General features: G+C 40.0%; 1 protein-coding gene across 3 annotated transcripts in view; it reads right to left on the bottom strand.

Annotated features, from left to right (window-relative positions):
* JADE1 (jade family PHD finger 1) overlaps positions 1-18,216 on the bottom strand; it is a 70,406-nt gene that overhangs the window by 37,405 nt on the left and 14,785 nt on the right. For 2 of the 3 annotated variants that reach the window (XM_032776473.2, XM_032776474.2), the window contains exons 3-5: positions 4,596-4,678; positions 4,404-4,478; positions 965-1,122 (exon numbers count right to left, since the gene is read on the bottom strand). In XM_032776473.2, coding sequence (XP_032632364.1) covers positions 965-1,122; positions 4,404-4,478; positions 4,596-4,678 — 316 coding nt within the window. The remainder of the gene's footprint in view (positions 1-964; positions 1,123-4,403; positions 4,479-4,595; positions 4,679-18,216) is intronic. The other variant, XM_032776475.2, reaches the window with a different exon arrangement.

Raw genomic sequence — 18,216 nt, 5'->3', positions numbered from 1 at the left:
CTGACCTTAAAGTCTATGAGTCTATGAACAGGTTTGCATAGCGTGCTACTCCAGAAGGCACATGTATCAACTCTGATTACTAAATAAATGTATATACATACATAGTCCATGACCAAAACTTCTGCAATTTTGAGTTTGGTTCAGAATGTATTCTCCTTAAAAAAAACAATGATCTGTGACAGTTCTTGCTTTTTCCCACCCCATTTTATCTTGTCGCAGAATTCAGCCAATTAAGCTATTGAACAGTGAAAGCTCTTCTGGGTAAAGATCATCTTTTTGTTGTGAGTGTGTACCAAGCCTAGCACAATGGCTCCCGTTCCATGATTGGGGCCTGTAGGCACTGCCACAATACAAACAACAACAAGAACAGTTACATGCATTAATGAATCATTATAACTGAGTACAATGAAGTTACCTTACAGAATAAAAATGTTTGCAACAGGTCCCTGCCCCAAGGAGCATACAGTCTCATTTGAAACAAGACACAACATGCAAGTGTAACAAAGAGAGGGAAGATTACGGTAATTACAGTAACAAATGTGAATGCTCACATTTATGTAGCTTAACTATGTACCCAACCTGATGGCTCTGAATAATTTGAAAGTTTTTTAATCTAGCTGCAATGTTGTACAGCAAGGTAATTTAAGTTACAAGTAAACAGAAAAAGGTTAGAAAACTTCATAAAACCAAAATTAAAACCAGCAATTTTCTCCAAGGTCTGTAATTTAAATTTGGCTCCTACATTCATATTCAGCTATCTAAAAAGAAGTGGCAAGATTTTCAGTAATGCTGAGCACCTGAAATGCCCACTGATTTCAATAGGAGGCAAAGGATTTGTCACAACCTCTGAAAATCAGGCCATTTCTAACTAGATGCTTAAATATTAATTTAGAGCCTAGGCATCCAGATGTATAACTGATGGCCTAAGCGTATATATGTTTATTTATATTTCTCCAAACTATACCTCGCTACTGGTTCAGGGATGGCCTCCGGGCTAACTGGCACCTGAACTCCCTTTTCCCATTCCTGCCTCCAGGGGTCTGCCAGCACATAGTACTCTTCAGGGTTCAGTTGGTAGGAGTCGGGTAGCTTCATGGCAGTGATCAAGTCCGTTCTGAACACCTGCAAAGAAACCAAGCAAGAGAAAGAACAGAGATACTGACATTTGATATTTACACTCTATGATTCACAGCTCCAGGGTAACCATGGAGCAGTGCATAACAAGGTCACTGTACCAACACAAAAGCCTATTACAGGACAGCCATTTAACTTCACATCAGGGGGCAGAGAGAAGGGGACACAGATATAACGGACATAAGGCTGACAGCTCTATGACTCCTAATGTTCACACTGTGAAAGAGGCATAAGCCTGAGTGGTGCCCCATGTCTGTAACTCCCTCTAAATTTAATGAGAATTGCAGGTGCTCAAAGCTTCTCACTATCACGCACCAAAACTGTAGCATTACCTATCGATAACAATGGACCCAATCCGGTTCCATCTGAGCACTGTACCAACATTCCCACTGACTTAAACAGGACCAGGACTGAGCCCTGTGCTTTTCAAGTTACGAGATCCCTGACTAATCCAAAAGAATTCTAAAAATTCTCTGTGGTAGAAAACAAGGTATGACTGTAACGTGACCAACTGCAATAGCAAATTCTAAGCAATGCAGCTTGTCTTGATTTTTTTTTAAAAAATTACCTTTAAGATCAACTAAAACAAGCTTCAGACTAGATCTCTTGGGGCATCTCCACATTCAGCACTAATGTTCGCTCACCTACCATCTGCACTATAACACATACAATTCCATTTTGCCTTTTTAAGGCATCAGCCTCTAAAACCTGCAGGATGTCTGGCGAGTTTGGGGTTATCAGCCATAAACAAGCAGGGATGCGGTCTTTAACAAGCCATAGAAGGAAATAAACATGGATTCACCCTTGTGAGGAGTATGCTGTGCTGCTGCTGTGGCAGCTCCATTCTGCCTACTTTGCCACTGTCTCTCAGTGAAGCAGAAACTGAAGGGTGATATCACAGGCATGAGAATAGCAAGACAGCACTTGCCTTCACATCTTCCAGCACTCCCTGCCCCCTTTGCCCCCAACCAAAACTGCTACGTAACAGTAATAACTAATTTTTCACCCTTTTCATCTCAATAGCGTTTTACATACATTAACTAATTAATGCCACATGCAAAGGAATGGATGTGCAACAGGTTTTAAAGCAAACAAGCAATGAAAACAAGAATGTAAGATTGTAAACCAAGCCCTTTGCCAAACAAAACAAGGGAATCAGCCCATCCAGCACCAGCCAGGAAAACCACAAGAAAAGTCCATATGCAAACTCATCAGTTTATGGCAGGTATAGTCAGCAAGACACATATCCAGCTTCATACTGTATAGTTATGAAGTTTCAGGCAGATTTTCAGGAAGGCAAGACATTGTTCCTAGATTCTCCAAACAGTGCTAATGATGCAAATTTACTTCACACTTGCTACTCTTGTGCTGAATCCCTAATCCAACTTCCATATTGGCTGTTTTGTGTTAGTATCTGACAACAGTTGTGTTTGGCTGTGGATAAAGCACAAATCTGTAAGGTATGTGCGTCCACTGTGGTTACACAAATCATAAGGCTGCCTTCCCTGGGGATAGTGGCTTCTTTCATATGCCATTAAAACACTTCAAATTACAGTAACTCATCTATGATTTTTTTACCTGTTTTAGGGAACTGATCATTAGTCTGATCATTAGGGGAAAAAAATCTCTACAGTGAAATACAGTATAAAAAGTCTAGCCACATGATACGCCCGAATGTTTTTTTCCCCACTCTCTCATTCTCTCTGTTATGCCCTGGATTTCAAACTGGGGAACATCCAAGCGTTATTTATTTTTATTTTTAAAACTGTTTACACCCAGTGATGACATTTTTTTAATTTCAGGTGCACGTCTGCATTTTTGTAAGAATAAATCCCACTACAATTAAGTATTAATTTGTAAGTTTCTCAAGAAAAGGATGAATATAGATAATGTAATACAATAAAATGTTTTTTTAAAAATCTAAACCATCAGTCCTGTGAGGCTGCAATCAAGAAATGAAACAGAATCCACAAAACAAACTCGCTCTCCCAGTAAACTAGCAGAGCCAGACATAGGATTTTGTACTTCTAGTGATTTGAGTAAAAAACAAGATATGAACATTTTTCAGTTTGATAGTTTGTGGCTAGTTATTTGGTTACCACACGAGAAGTTGTTAATGGAATACTTGACCATCAAGAAAATCCTTTCCAAGACTCTCTGCCTTGTGTCACTGTCCTTGCTGCTCTGCTAATTTCTGATGCAATCAATGTGCCTGGAGCCAAAAGAAGTTTACAAAATCATTATCGCTGAAGAACTGGCACATAGCACTTCAGAGATAGAGAGAGGGTGAAATCCTGGCCTTGCTGAAGTCAATGGGAGTTCTGCCAGTGACTTCAAATGAGGCAAGGATTTCACCCTGGGAGTTTAGTGAGTGTCACTTATCTGCTGGCACACTGGAATCAGCACAACATGCTGTCACAGACAGAGACAATACAAGAAATAAGAACAAACAGGAGCTTGGGGGAAGCAAAAGAAAGACCTCTCAGACTGGGAAGAAAGGCAAAGGGAGGGAAAAACAGAATATTGGAAGAGCCACAGGTTAGTATGTGTGCGTGAGGGGAGAAAGAAACAGCATAAAAATAGGACTGGGCCAAGAAAGACAAGATCAGGGTTTGAAAAGTTATCTCTGATCATTTACTTGATGGTCAAGTGGCTCTCTTGTTGTGTTTTTAATACATTGAACAGCGTACATAATTCCCCCATGAAAAACTGATTATCCCTAGGGAGAAGGAAGTACACTGTCATCATGAAATCTAGCTAAATATGCCTCTCCCCCAACATCAGCCACTGAAGCATTTAAAGTACTTTGACACAGTGAAAATGACTTAACCCAAGAAATTTCACCTTTTGAAGCAAATACCCTGTTTTCAGCCACAATGCAGTCTGAGGTCTAATGATTGTCTCAGACCAGTTCAGGCAAGGGCATCTGCAAACTTTTATGCAGTGGGTCATATGCATTTGGTGCCTACAAATGACCCACCCAAAAAGTTCAAATTGATTTACATTTTCTTCCTTGATTTGAATTCCTCAAAGCACTGCATATGAAGCTTAAGAGAGACAGATGTCTGGTTTGACAAGTCTGTTAACAAATAAAAACTATTAATTAAGGCCAAATAAAGGCTATGAAACGATTTAAAATAAACTTTTACTGTTCACCATAAATCAAGAACAAATAACCCAAACCACTAAAAGAAAGAAAGAAAGAAAGAGTTTCAGAGCTATGTTGGGCTGGTACCAAACTAGCCCAGTATTCATGGCTAAAAACTAACTTGGTGCTGGCAGTGACTGTGGTAGCAGCTGAACTCCCTGATCTCCTGGCCAGAGGAAAGGTTGCTGGGTGCCAGCTGAGATGGAGCAGAAAAGGAAAGAAAATATGTTAGGAAGAAATCTATTCTTTAACAAGGCATGTGTGTGTTTTACTAGACAGAGGTAGCAATATGCAAGTATAATTCCAGAAATACCTCAGAAGGTTTTCGGTCTTCATGTCTGGAGCATGAATTCCTCCGGTGTCGAGATCTGGAATGCTGGGACCAGGTGGACAAGCCTACGGTTTAAAAATGATCAACTGAAAAGAGTGCCTTCATCAGTCAGAAAAGGACTTTGCTCAAACTGTTCACACAAGTAGGACAGTTGACTTCAATGATACTACTTGAGTAAGTAGAGCAAGATTCAGCCTTTTATCACACACCTCAAAAAGACTGTTTCATAATGAACAAGCAGGGGAAAACTGCTGGCTCAGTCTAGCACTTCTGTGCTCACTTCCATGTAGTTTTTTTTATCCCGACAGCTATATTTATTGGCTTCACAAAAATGACACTTTTATAGGCATCATATTAGAAAACCTATGGCACAACAGTTCTTTATTTGAACAATACTGATCCAAACACAAATCACTTCCTTAGGATTAAAAACTAGCTGGGATGTCTGGGGATAGCCTGAGATGAAATCTTGAAAGCTAATGTACTGATGTCCCAGCACATCCATGCAGAACATACTCTGTCCCCACAATTTCTCTTAGGATGGAGTTCTTTTCAAGGTGGAACAGAAAGCCATTCCACACCCAGGAACTGTAAGACTATATGATGTCTGTCTGTCTTCTGGCATGAGGAGATTACTGAGCAGCGTCACGAGGTTTTTATATGTAGAATTCTTCAATCAATACACTCAGGACCAACTATTTCCCCTGGTCCCAGGATTCTTCAATACAGAGTGGATGCCTTTATCTGCTTTTAGGAAGATTATTCCATCTGAAGTCAAGGAGAGCAGGGAAAATGTATCCCACTAGAAATGCTATGACACCATATGACCAGCACAAAACCTGTGACCAAAACCTGTGACCAAACATGCTTATGGTGAGCCACTGCTGATCAATTTAATTTAATCAAATGACACTTTATTGGCATGGCAAGGTACACAAATGTTACTCAAGTCAAACTATATGACAACGGTGAAAGGAAGAGACAATAGATTAGCATGATAGTGGTTAACAAAGGAGGAAGGAGGACAGGAAAATGAAACACAGATGTTGACAGAAAGGATGTAATGGGGAGATCAGAGTGTCCACATAACCAGAGACAGCACTACAAAGATTCCACAGCTCTGAGCCTTAACCATTAACAAACAAACAAAGCGGGGTTGGCACAATGGCCTTAAGGTTAATACTCAGTTCTTTGCTGTCTCAGCCAGAAAGTGCTAGGAGCAACGTGTAGGCTTCAACTGCGGCCCATGAGAGCAGTATTGCCTCACATCACTCAACAGAAACCTGCAGTAGTATGCAAGTAATATGGCAATGAACGCAGAATAAGAACAGGTCTTCAATGCTCCCTCTACTGGGAACACAAAAAATTATTTTTCAATGTAAACTGACTTCACAGGACTGTCAATCGAAAGAGATAATACATAGTTGCTGGACAGAAGCATCCACTAAGCTATAATTTTACAACAACATTTGGCCTTCCACAGTCTTCAGGTAGTAACACATTTGTAAATCTGGTTTAAAAAATGCTCTGTTACAGAGTGGTAAACAATGGATGGTACATGGAAAGTTCACAGTGGCACAAGTTAAGTCAATGTGTGCAGCAACTGGATAGAAATCATATCCTTTGGATAATCCCATCAGAAAATAGTGATATAAAGGGACACATTCAATGTAAAAGCTAATAATTTTGAGGTCTGCAACTCTTTATATGCTCTCACTTGGGAGCATGGGCACAGCTTTGCACAGACATGGAACTGTAAACGCTGCTATTTATAATTTCCGGTCAAGAAAGCACAAGTGCATACACTCATACAGTGGAGCACCCACAAAGATATATACTTGAAGTTGTTGCAGGTACTTCACATGACCCTGAGTCCTCCTTGCCATTGTTGTTTAGTTTTGTCTTATAATCTCACTTTGATACAGTATAATGTTTTTCTCTTCTTTGTGCTGCATGAAAGATCCACACAAAATAGAGGAAAGTAACTAAGGGTGATTCATTTACATGAAGAAAGTCAACACAAGGTTTATGTACCACTTAAGTCTCCTTTAAAACCTAAAGTGGTGCACTGGTCTTCTGCTGGACCTTAGCACAGGGGAGAATTTCACTCTGACTGGCTATCCAAGGTAAACAGTGAAACCAACCATATAGAACTGACAAATGCACATAGCAAATGAATGGAAAAAAAACACATTAAACTATTTTTTTCTTTAGTCCCTTTCAGTTATAGTATTTAGATGTTATTGTTAAAAATATAAGTAAAAATAATCCAGAGAAGTATGCTTTTCCAATTGACTGTGCCCCTGTAAAGTACACAGCCACACACACTTTTGTACCTAGTTGTCCAGATCCTAATAATTTTTCCAATCTCAAAACATTAATGTCTGATCAACTACAGTAAGAGCTATTGAAATATTTGACTAATTAGGTTGTTGCAGCAGCAATCTAGCAGAATTGAGATTTCTAATCCATAGGTGGGTATGATTGCTTGTTTTGCTTCCATATTGGGGTTTTTTTTGTTGTTTTTTTTTGCATTCAGGGTACTGAATGACAAACTCCATTACCAAGATGATGTTTTATTCTGTAGCTTCTGCCAGTAACATGCTAATAACTCTGGAAGTTTGTTACAGTTGTTCACGAGTGATGCATGCATCTGGCAAAATCAGAACAGCAGCAATGTGATATACTTCTGAATTTTTAACTGTATGCTTTAATTCAACTCTAGTGATAAGTGTACTTCAATTGGCGATTGACAGTAACCAAGCATATGGCTTTTTCTAAACAAGCTACTAATGGATAGTTTTTTCAGATCGTGTGTGTGTCCGTGGGAAGCTACTGGAGGTGGGTAGCAAAAATAATTATTGGCATATCTTCTGTCTCTATTTGTTTCATTAATATCCTTTTGGTTAATTCAAAATATTTCTCAGCTCTGTTACTAGCAGATGCTACAAAACAAAACATCATCCTAAATGTAATTCTGTTAATCTCAATAGTGCAGAACATTACAGCTAGGTCATTGATCTGACCTTAGTGCTGCATGGAGACTCAAATCCTATCACCATTTCCTAAATCTTAATACTACTTCCTAAATTGCTCTGACATGCTTATGTTAATATAGAAACTTTACACTAGATTCCCCATTGTGGGAGGAATAATTCAAATTAGACCAGACCACTACAGAGTATTTGTGGTTGATAGTTTCTCCCAAAAATCTTATCACTTCCTAAAATGAAGGACAGTACAACGTTTCTTACATAATTCAAGAATGACTGTTTCCTCCCAACCCTACATTTAAGCTGATAAATATATAGTGTAACCTTTTAATAACAGGTACCAGTGGGGCTTCTGATTTTTTTTTCTGGCCAACAGAACAGGCTGTTTATAATACCATGCAATATATGTGGGGGAACTTCTGGCTGAATTAAGATTTTAATGACTATTAGGACAGGCAACTGTAATTAACAAGTGACCACTGGCATGCATTTCATTTTAATAGGGAAAAACATCGAATTAATGAATAAACAAACACATAATAAATAATTATTAAGCATGCAGTATAACAGATGCAAACATCAACAGATTTAGATAACATCATTTAGAAACACAAATGCAACAAATGAAAGGAGCAAAAGAAGTGACACAACAGGACTAGATATAACTATTCCCCATAATATGTGAAAGGAAAGATCTTATTCTACTCCTAATGAAATCAATGGCAAGATATCATTGGATTCAATGGAACAAGGATCAAGCCACAGCATTTCAACAAAGGAGGTTTGACTAGTTAAATCTGTCCATTCCTTCGGTAACCCAGTAACAATAATATTGAAATGACCAAAAAAACCACAAAAGAAGGAAGCATGAAAGGCAAATCACTGAAAGAAAAAATTCACAGGCAATTACAGATATTTCACTGATAAATTACCTGATTTTTATGTCCAATTACGTGTACTGAAGGACATTCCTGGATTACAGGAAAGTGGTTACCTGTCATTGCTAAAATAAAAGTTGTGGAGCAGGTCTAGAAACAATGTGGTGCTTGTGTATCATATGCACTGTACATAAACTTAAGAACAAATGAATCTGTATTTTAGAGAGATTCTTGGTATTTTTCAGACAAAACAAACCCTCACTATTTAAGTCACACAACTTCTATGTAACCAATGTATTTTTAAAAAATAGTCTTCTCCCACCAGTAATTCACACGTTTCCCCAGTTTCAGAGAAAAAAGCACAAGACAGTGACCGAGACTGGCAAGCCATCAAAGATCAAGACAATGTTTTACAGTTAAACCCCAGTCTTTGTAAAAAAAAAAAAATCAATCAACCAAATCGAGATATCAAAAGTCTGCACCATTGGCGGTTTTACTCATAAAGCATTCCTAACTAAACAATTTACCTTGGGGAAAATCTTTCCTGTATACTACATGAATTAATTCTATAACAGATGGAAGATTAATGACAAATGGTAACTCCATCACAGTCGTTGTACATGCCAAAATCCACGTTCTATAGTGAATATGAAATACACAGTTCCAACACACAGAGTGCAGCAGCCATTGGAGCGCATCAACCGGAGTATAGAAACCATGGAGAAGTAACGAAAATTGGAATCCTTCATCCTAACATCTCTTTCCTTCTACAAGTGGGCCAAATTGTTCTGTGGGCAGCTTGACCCTAAAATACATCTTCATAAGCCTGGTTTACAAGTTAATGGGAAATCTTTTTAACTAATGGAGGACCATGACATTTTATTATGGGCAGTGAGAGTATGGTCTGATCAAAGTACTGTATTTAACCTACAAATAAAATCACAGTGATACACTAAGTCTTCGGAACTAACAAAGCATTACCCAAAATACACACTCCAATCAGCATTAGAAAATCAGATATAAATATATGCTTTCGATTAACAGGCAATGCATGTATTCAAGCAGCTAACATTAACACCTTCTCGGAGTTAAGCATACAAATCATCCAGGTATTACTGGGAAGAGAGACCTCTAGGAAACTCCTTTTTTAAACCAAAATAAATTTCTCGTGGGTGTCAGAGTGGGTTCTATCAGTCTGTTTGGGCCTGATCCAACAACTCCCACTGATGTCAGTGCAAAAATCCCATTGATTTTAATGAGAGGCGAATCAGCCCCTTACTTCAAGTCTGCATTTTGTTTTCCCTCCATCAGATAACTTATTTAACTAGGCATAATTAAAAATAAATGGACAGTCTCTCGTTAAGAGAAGCAAGGCATTGGCAGACCACAGCACTGGAGAGACAAGGAATGAGGCTGATAGGAAGACATAAGTAGAGTAACTTTCCTATTTATCTTCAGAGACTACGTGCCTGACATTAGCCAAAGTCATATCTTTTTTTTCGCTTGTACACTGTTAATGAAATTACAAAATACAGTATTAGAAGAAAACTGTGATCAAGAAATTAGAGAAGAGACATATGTTTCACACTTGTGAAAAAAACAGAATTTTTAAAAGAAAAAGAAAAAATGATTGTCTCTAACTATATCACTTTGTGAAATGACCACTCAAAAATATGTTTTGATTTTAGAAAGCCCACTAAAACAGAGAAGTCCTTAGCGCTACCAAAACACATCCAAAATCCTAGCAAATTCTCCCCATCATCCAATATTCCACTCAGCATGAAGATATTCAGTTATACTGTATATCAGGAGTCGGCAACCTTTCAGAAGTGGTGTGCCGAGTCTTCATTTATTCACTCTAATTTAAGGTTTCGCGTGCCGGTAATACATTTTAACATTTTTAGAAGGTCTCTTTCTGTAAGTCTATAATATAACTAAACTATTGTTGTATGTAAAGTAAATAAGGTTTTTAAAATGTTTAATAAGCTTCATTTAAAATTAAATAAAATGCAGAGCCCCCCGGACCGGAGGCCAGGACCCGGGCAGTGTGAGTGCCACTGAAAATCAGCTTGCGTGCCACCTTTGGCACCCGTGCCATAGGTTGCCTACCCCTGCTGTATATAATGCATAACACTGTTGTAAAACCACCTGTAAGGCATCCAGCAGTGTCCCAGGAGAGCTAAAGGCTGCTACAACCTCTGAACACTTCAAAGCTTGAGAACACTGGGAGTCCGAACACACTTTTCCTACCATAAATACAACTCTGCTACATCACTAAACCAAGCAAAACATTTCTGACATGGATGCTTGCCTGGCTGCTGTTTTTGCTAAGCGCTGGCATTTCCAGCTGCCTACACTTTTTCCAGACTCGCTTTGAGGTAGAGTAGACACTGCTGCCAACACCACACTCTGTCAGAAAGATCTGCAGCCTGAGAAGTAAAAGGAAATGCTTAGTCTCCCTGTCTGCTGCCTGAGCTGACACTCTTCACAGTAAAGCCTTGTTTCGAGCATACCTCAACTGGCCAATGGTCAAACTACAGGATAAAGATCCAACATGAGGAGCACAAAGTAAACAGCAGAAAAGTTTCTGAGGCTAATTTCCCCATTCTACTTAGTAAAGACATAGCTGCACATGTATAAGTCCTCGTATCATTTCCTATATATAGGGCCCTACCAAATTCACAGCCATGAAAAATGCATCACGGACTCTGAAATCTGGTTTCTCCCCATGAAATCTTGTCTTTTATGTGTTTTTACCTTATACTGTACAGAGTTCAGAGGGGGAGACCAGCGTTTCTCAAATTGGGTGTCCTGACCCCATAGGAAGTAGCACGGGGTCACAAGGTTATTTTAGGAGGTTGAGGTATTGCTACCCTTACTTCTGTGCTGCCTTCAGAGCTGGGTGGCTAGAGAGCAGCGGCTGTTGGCTGGGCACCCAGCTCTGAAGGCAGTGCCCTCTCAGCAACTGCGCAGAAATAAGGGTGGCGATACCATACCATGCCATCCTTACTTCTGTGCTGCCACCTTCAGAGCTGGGTAGCCGGAGAGTGGCAGCACTGACTGAAGGCCCAACTTTACAGGCAGCAGCGCAGAAGTAAGGGTGGCAACACCATACCATGCCATCCTTTCTCGCCTCTGCCTTCAAAGCTGGGCTCCCAGCCAGCAGCCACCACTCTTCAGCTGCCCAACACCGCCGCAGGCAACAGCAGTGCAGAAGAGTAAGGGTAGAAACGCTGCAATCCCCCTATAATAACTTTGCAAATGCCCCCACGACTCCTTTTTGGGTCAGGACCCCTACAATTACAACACTGTGAAATTTCAGATTTAAATAGCTGAAATCATGAAATTTATGATTTTTAAAATCCTATGACCGTGAAATTGACCAAAATGGACCTTGACCATTATCTGTGCCAGGGAAGATAATGGAACAAGTTATTAAGGAAATCATCTGCAAACACTTGGAAGGTGGTAAGGTGACAGGGAACAGCCAGCATGGATTTGTAAAAAACAAATCGTGTCAAACCAATCTGATAGCTTTCTCTGATAGGATAACGAGTCTTGTGGATAAGGGAGAAGCAGTGGATGTGGTATACCTAGACTTTAGTAAGGCATTTGATACGGTCTTCCATGATATTATTATCGATTAATAGGCAAATAAATTGGTAGAGGGGTGACTAGGAGGTGGGTGTCATAACTGCGGATAACGGTACTCTAGAGGAGTTATTAATGGTTCCCAATCCTGTTGGAAAAGGATAAACAAGTGAGGTTCACAGGGTCGTTTTGGGGACAGCTCGTGTTCAATATCTGTCATCAAGACTAGATATGGCGCACAGAAAGTAGCTTATTAGTTGCAGATGAGATGCAAAGCTGGGACGGAGATGCAACTGCTTTGGAGGAGACTGGTCTATTCAGAAATATGACTGGACAAATTGGAAATGAGCTGAGGTAAAGAGGATAGTTTAAAAGACAAATGCAAAGTGATGCCACTGGAAGGAACATCAGTTTCACACATAAAAATGGGAAGAGACGTCTGGGAAGGAGTACGGCAGAAAGAGATCTAGGGTATAGTGGACCACAAACTAAAGATGAGTCGGCAACAGTGTGGATTGCCCGTTGCAAAAAAAGCAAACAATATGATGCATAACAGGTGTGGTGAACAAGACATGAGAAGCATTTCTCCGCTCTACTCGCGCGGCTAGGCCCCAGCTGAGTATGTGTCCAGTTCTGGGCACTGCATGGTCAGAAAGATGTGGAGAAACTGGAGAGGGTCCAGAGAAGAAGCAACAAGAAGATTAAAGGTCTTTGAGAACATGACCTACGAAGAGCTGAAATTGAGTTTGTTTAGTTTGAAAAGAGGAAGGAGAGAGGGGACATGAGCAGTTTTTCAGGTATCTTAAAAAGTGTCATGCAGGAGAAGAGAGAAACTTGTCACCTTAGCCTCTAGGAATAACAAGAAGCAATTGGCTTAACTGCAGCAAGGGAGGTTTATAGTCGGCATGAGGAAAAAGTTCCTGTCAGGTTGTTAAACACTGGAATAAACTGCCTAGGGAGGTTGTGGAATCTCCATCTCTGAAGATATTTAAGAGTAGGTTAGATAAATGTCTATCAGGGATGGTCTAGACAGTATATTCGGTCCTGCCATGAGGGCAGGGACTGGACTCGATGACCTCTCGAGGTCCCTTCCAGTCCTAGAATCTATGAATCTATTAATGAATTTGGTAGGGCCCTCTCTATCTATGACTACTAAAGAAGTTAATATTCAGTCCAGTGGTCTAATTAAAAAAAAAAAAGACTGAAAATGAACAATATAAAAGGTATTTTACATGCAGTTTGAAGACAAGTGCCTCATTTTTCTCATCTTTCATCACCATTTGACTTAGTTCTCTCCAGAAGCTACTTTGCAGACTTTATTGTCCCAGAAAACATAGATCATCTTCTGTACTGCAAGTCACCTAAGCCAAAACTTTCAACTTTGAGAGCCTAAAATCAAACATCTAAATCCATATTTAAACACTAAACTAAAAAGACCTCATTTTTGAGGTGATGATCATGGGACGTCAATGGAAGTTGTGCACAGTTCTGAACATCAGGCCTTGGATGTCTCTGATTGTGCCCTCAGAAATTAAGTTATCTGTAATTATGGGTCAACTTGGGACATTGTATCCAAACAGTTTGGTTAGGTATAAAATGGCTGTAAGCACACCTTTAGAGCTGGAAATCTCTTCACTTTGCCAAAGTAATAGGCCCCCCATATAGAGGGAAAGGATTCTCTGCATCTCAAACAAAATCCCCTTTTGTCATCTGACAACATATTTGTTTTGGTTCCTTTCCAGACAATTTACTACGATGACCAAATATCCATTAGTACTAGCCACATTCTTCAGATGGATTCTTCATAGGGAAGTTAGGATACACATTGACTCCTTATCGGAACCTATATTAAGTAAATCAGTATTGTTTATCTTGGATTCTACTATGTCCTGGTTACCTATAGGGATGACCAGGACTTTGATATTAGAGTGCAATTCTGATTACATTGCATTTCAGCTTGCGTCTCCAAGCAAAAGAACTTCTCATTGAGATCAGGTCTGGTGTTAATTAGGTATTAGCTCTAAATCCTTTGAATCTTTTCTGTTTCTACCTTGCGGCTTTAATGGCCTTTCTGCAATGACAACCTGTGCTGAACGTGCCTCTGATTTTGCTTCCACGTTAGATAGTGTATATCAGTGGTCCCCAACCTTTTTGTCTGGCGGGTGCCAGACAAAGGACCGTGGTGGCGGTTGAGCATCCGCCGAAATTCAGCAGCATTTCGGTGGCGACACCTCTCATTGACGTCGCTTGTCAGTGGCAAGCTGCATCATTGAGAGGTGTCGCCGCCAAAATTCAGCGGCATTTCAGCAGATGCTCGACCACCAGCTAGGACGCGGGCACATTTAGATGCCCCCGCGGGTGCCATGGCACCCACAGGCACCGCGTTGGGGACCGCTGGTGTGTATTGTAGAGTGCTCACCATTAACAGCTTCAGTATGTACATCTTCCACAGAGTTTCACATCTTATCTGAAGATGTATAGGGTAGGGAACATGCATTCTTAGAAGTGCCTAATATGTTTTTGGGCACTGTAACATAATAAACAGTAATCTGAAAGACTGCACCTTCAAGAGCATACTGCCTTTACGTAGTGTGCTTGGACATCAGCTCAGTACTATTGAGAAGGACAAGCACCATATAATGGATCAGCCATCACTATGGATACAACTTTGTCATGGTAAAAATAAATAAAATTCATGGCACAATCATGGCAAAAAATAGATAATTCACATGGTGGTCACTGCAACCGTGTAGACAATGCCGGTTAGTTCACTTTGGTGTAATATTCCTCTTTGAAACAGGACTAGAACAAATTAAATGAACAAACTGTTAATGTGCAGTAGCTGATCAAAATGAAGGAACTTTTAATGCACGGTAGCTGATCAAAGCAAATGAATAAACTGTTACTGTGGACCCTGCTGCTGCACATTAACAGTTTGTTAGTTCACTTTGATCTAGTCCTGTTTCAAAGAGGACTAGATCACAGAAAATTAATGAATTGTTAATGCACCACAACTGATCCAAGCAAACAGACTGTTAATGCGTGGCAGCAGGGTCCGTATAAATGGCAACATTCATGGTTTCATGGCAATGGTAACTGCCGTGACATAATTGTATCCTTAATCATCAATGTGAGTTTTCCTTACAAGACTCCTATTCAAATACTGAGCATACCCAATTTTGTTTAGGCTGTAAGATCTGACAAGATCACATAGTGATATGAATGCAAATACAGACGGTACTCAGACACTGAAAATCTGCAATTAAATTAACAATAAAACTTCAGAAACACAAGGTAGGTAAGGTAGTATCTTTCACTGGACCAACTTATTTTGGTGGAAGGGACAAGCTTTTGAGCTTCACAGAGGTTGGTTCAATAAGATGTGTTACCTCACCTACCTTGTCTCCTCATATCCTGCAACCAGCATGTCTATAACAACATTGCAAATAAAGTGTCAGAAATTACTGCAGTGGAATTACATCACAATAGGAAAGAACTAAAGTGAGCCCTGTGAGTATGAAATGAGGAATGGCACAAAATGAGATATGTGCATATGCAAGGTCACGTGTGCATTGTCAAAGATAATAGAATATTCAGATGTATACTGCTGAGAGGAGAAAGAACAGGAGGGGACCTGCGTTAACTTACTGTAGATAGCGTACGTTCACCATTTTAGCGCCGCACGTAGTGTAACTGTGTGAAATTGCTGTAAAGACACCACAGGGATCATACGGTTCAAGAGCAGTAATTGGACAGTTATTGATGGCATTTTATTTTTGTGCAACATAAACATTGATTAGAGAGGGGAGGCTGTTGCTTTTTATGTTTTGATGTGTGTTTTTTCATCGCAAGGATTATCAGATCATAATATGCCACTACAATTATTATTATTGTAATGATGTGCCAATTGAGATGAGGTTGATGGATTAGCAAATCCTCCAGAAGAAAAAGCATGAGAAAGGGGACTTGGGTTTGTGGAAATGTGTCTCAGCTTGTATTTGTATCCAGACCTTTTATATAGGTAGAGCCCTGCCAAATTCATGGTCCATTTTGGTCAATTTTATGGACATGGGATTTTTTAAATTGTAAATTTCATTATTTCAACTATTTAAATCTGAAATTTCACAGTGTTGTAATTGTAGGGGTCCTGACCCAAAAAGGAGTTGTGAGGGGGTTGAAAAGTTACTGTAGGGGGAGGGTTGCAGTACTGCTACCCTTACTTCTGTGCTGCTAATGTTGCTGGCGGCGGTGCTGGGTAGCTAAAGGGCAGCAGGATGGTGTGCTACTCTTACTTCTGCACTGCTGCACTCTCCGGCCACCCAGCTGTGAAGGCAGCAGCACAGAAGTAAGGATGGCGTAGTACAGCATTGCCACCCTTATTTCTACACTGCTGCTGGCAGGACACTGCCTTTAGAGCTGGGCGACCAGCCAACAACCGCTGCTTCCCAGCCACCCAGCTCTGAAGGCAGCGCAGAAGGGTGGCAATACCTCAACCCCCTAAAATAACCTTGCGGCCCTCCTACAATTCCCTTTTGGGTCAGGATGCCCAGTTTGAGAAACACTGGTCTCCCCCATGAAATCTGTATAGGGTAAAAGCACACAAAAGACCAGATTTCACAGCCCGTGATGTATTTTTGATGGCTGTGAATTTGGCAGGGCCCTAGTCATAGGGTTATAGTTTCCCTGTCACTCAAACAGTATCTGGTATTATGTTTCCCATTCTCTGAGAATGCGTTTATACAAAATCTGAACTCATCGCCTTGCTTTTATGTATTAAGCTAAACGCAAATAATCACACCATAGTCTGTTGATTTTTAAAATACAAAAAATATTAAAACACAAACGCTACCTTCACATTTAAGTCTGAATGAGTGGCAAATCTTGTTTTTCATTAATTATTATTGCCTTGTGAATATGTAGGCTTCTGGACTCAGGAAAATAGAGCACCTATTCCCTTTAAGGTAAAAGCTATTAGCATGGGCATTAGTGGACAAATTAGGGTCAGCACTAAGGGGTCATCAGTGGACAGGTTAGCCCCAAATTATAAACACTCGGGCTCAAACTGAAGCCAAGATGCCTGGCCACCCTTTCCCATTGTGTTGTCTCTTGAAAATCCCAAAACCAAAGGTTGAATAGTCTAACAGCTGGGGGCCCGATCCTATCCATTAACCCCAATGGGAATTTTGCCAATTAGTTCAGTGACAGCAATGGCAAACTCTAAAGCTGTAGTACTGCACCATGCAATGTGGCATGAGTGCATGAAGCTCACTGGAGGTCAAGAGGCACTAGTGACTCTGATGAGCAGCAGATGTTAGGCAAGAGGATTCCAACTAAGTGTTGATTAAAATTTTAATTTTTCAATTAGAAGACAGCTGTTTGAAGTGCTTAGAATAGATTTAATTGTCTTGTGCTTCTGGAGTCTTTGAGGAGAAAAATGATTTGTAAAAAGCTTGAAATCTTTCAACAAAAAAGTAGAAGCCAAAAGTCTGACAATTCTCTATCTAGTGCTTTATCACACAGGGAGGTTCTAGCTTTTCGTAAGTACTACTAGCGAAGCGGATCAAAGAGATTGCTGATAAAATAATTGTGTGTCTGACTCTGGAAATTAAGATAACAAAAATAGACATTAATAATTTGACCAATGAGGTCAAAGCCTGAGGAGAAGTGAAGCAGAGAGAGTAAGATCTCTTATCACGCTCACTGGCAAATTTACAACTTGGAGAACAAGACCTAAAACTATGATTCTTCAAACAATTACTACTGCTTGTGATTATATTATTATATTAATTAAGAGAGTAGCCAATGGGGAAACAGTGGATGCATCAGTGGCAGAATGTCAATCATTGTGCTTAGTATGTGGTCCTAGTAACTCACTAGATCCTCTATTCCATGGCTTTCTGGTGGGTGGAGCTATTTGCAAGAATGTGTTGGAAATTAACTAGGTCCAGAGTTGGACCATTATGGTTGCTTCTTGCCTGGAAACCAGGAAGATCCTGACTTCGCTTAGGAGATGGGTATATGTCCAGAATAAAAGGATGTTTCTTACAGACAGCCAGAAAATGAAGCCGAGCTGTGTGTGTATACATACAGAGATTACCTACGAAAAAACAAATGTGGAAGGTGCAATGAGCTGGTTTGGGG

The sequence above is a fragment of the Chelonoidis abingdonii genome, chromosome 5 (genome assembly GCF_003597395.2).
Source record: "Chelonoidis abingdonii isolate Lonesome George chromosome 5, CheloAbing_2.0, whole genome shotgun sequence".
NCBI lineage: Eukaryota > Metazoa > Chordata > Testudines > Testudinidae > Chelonoidis > Chelonoidis abingdonii.
This window is presented reverse-complemented; position numbering and strand designations above follow the sequence as displayed.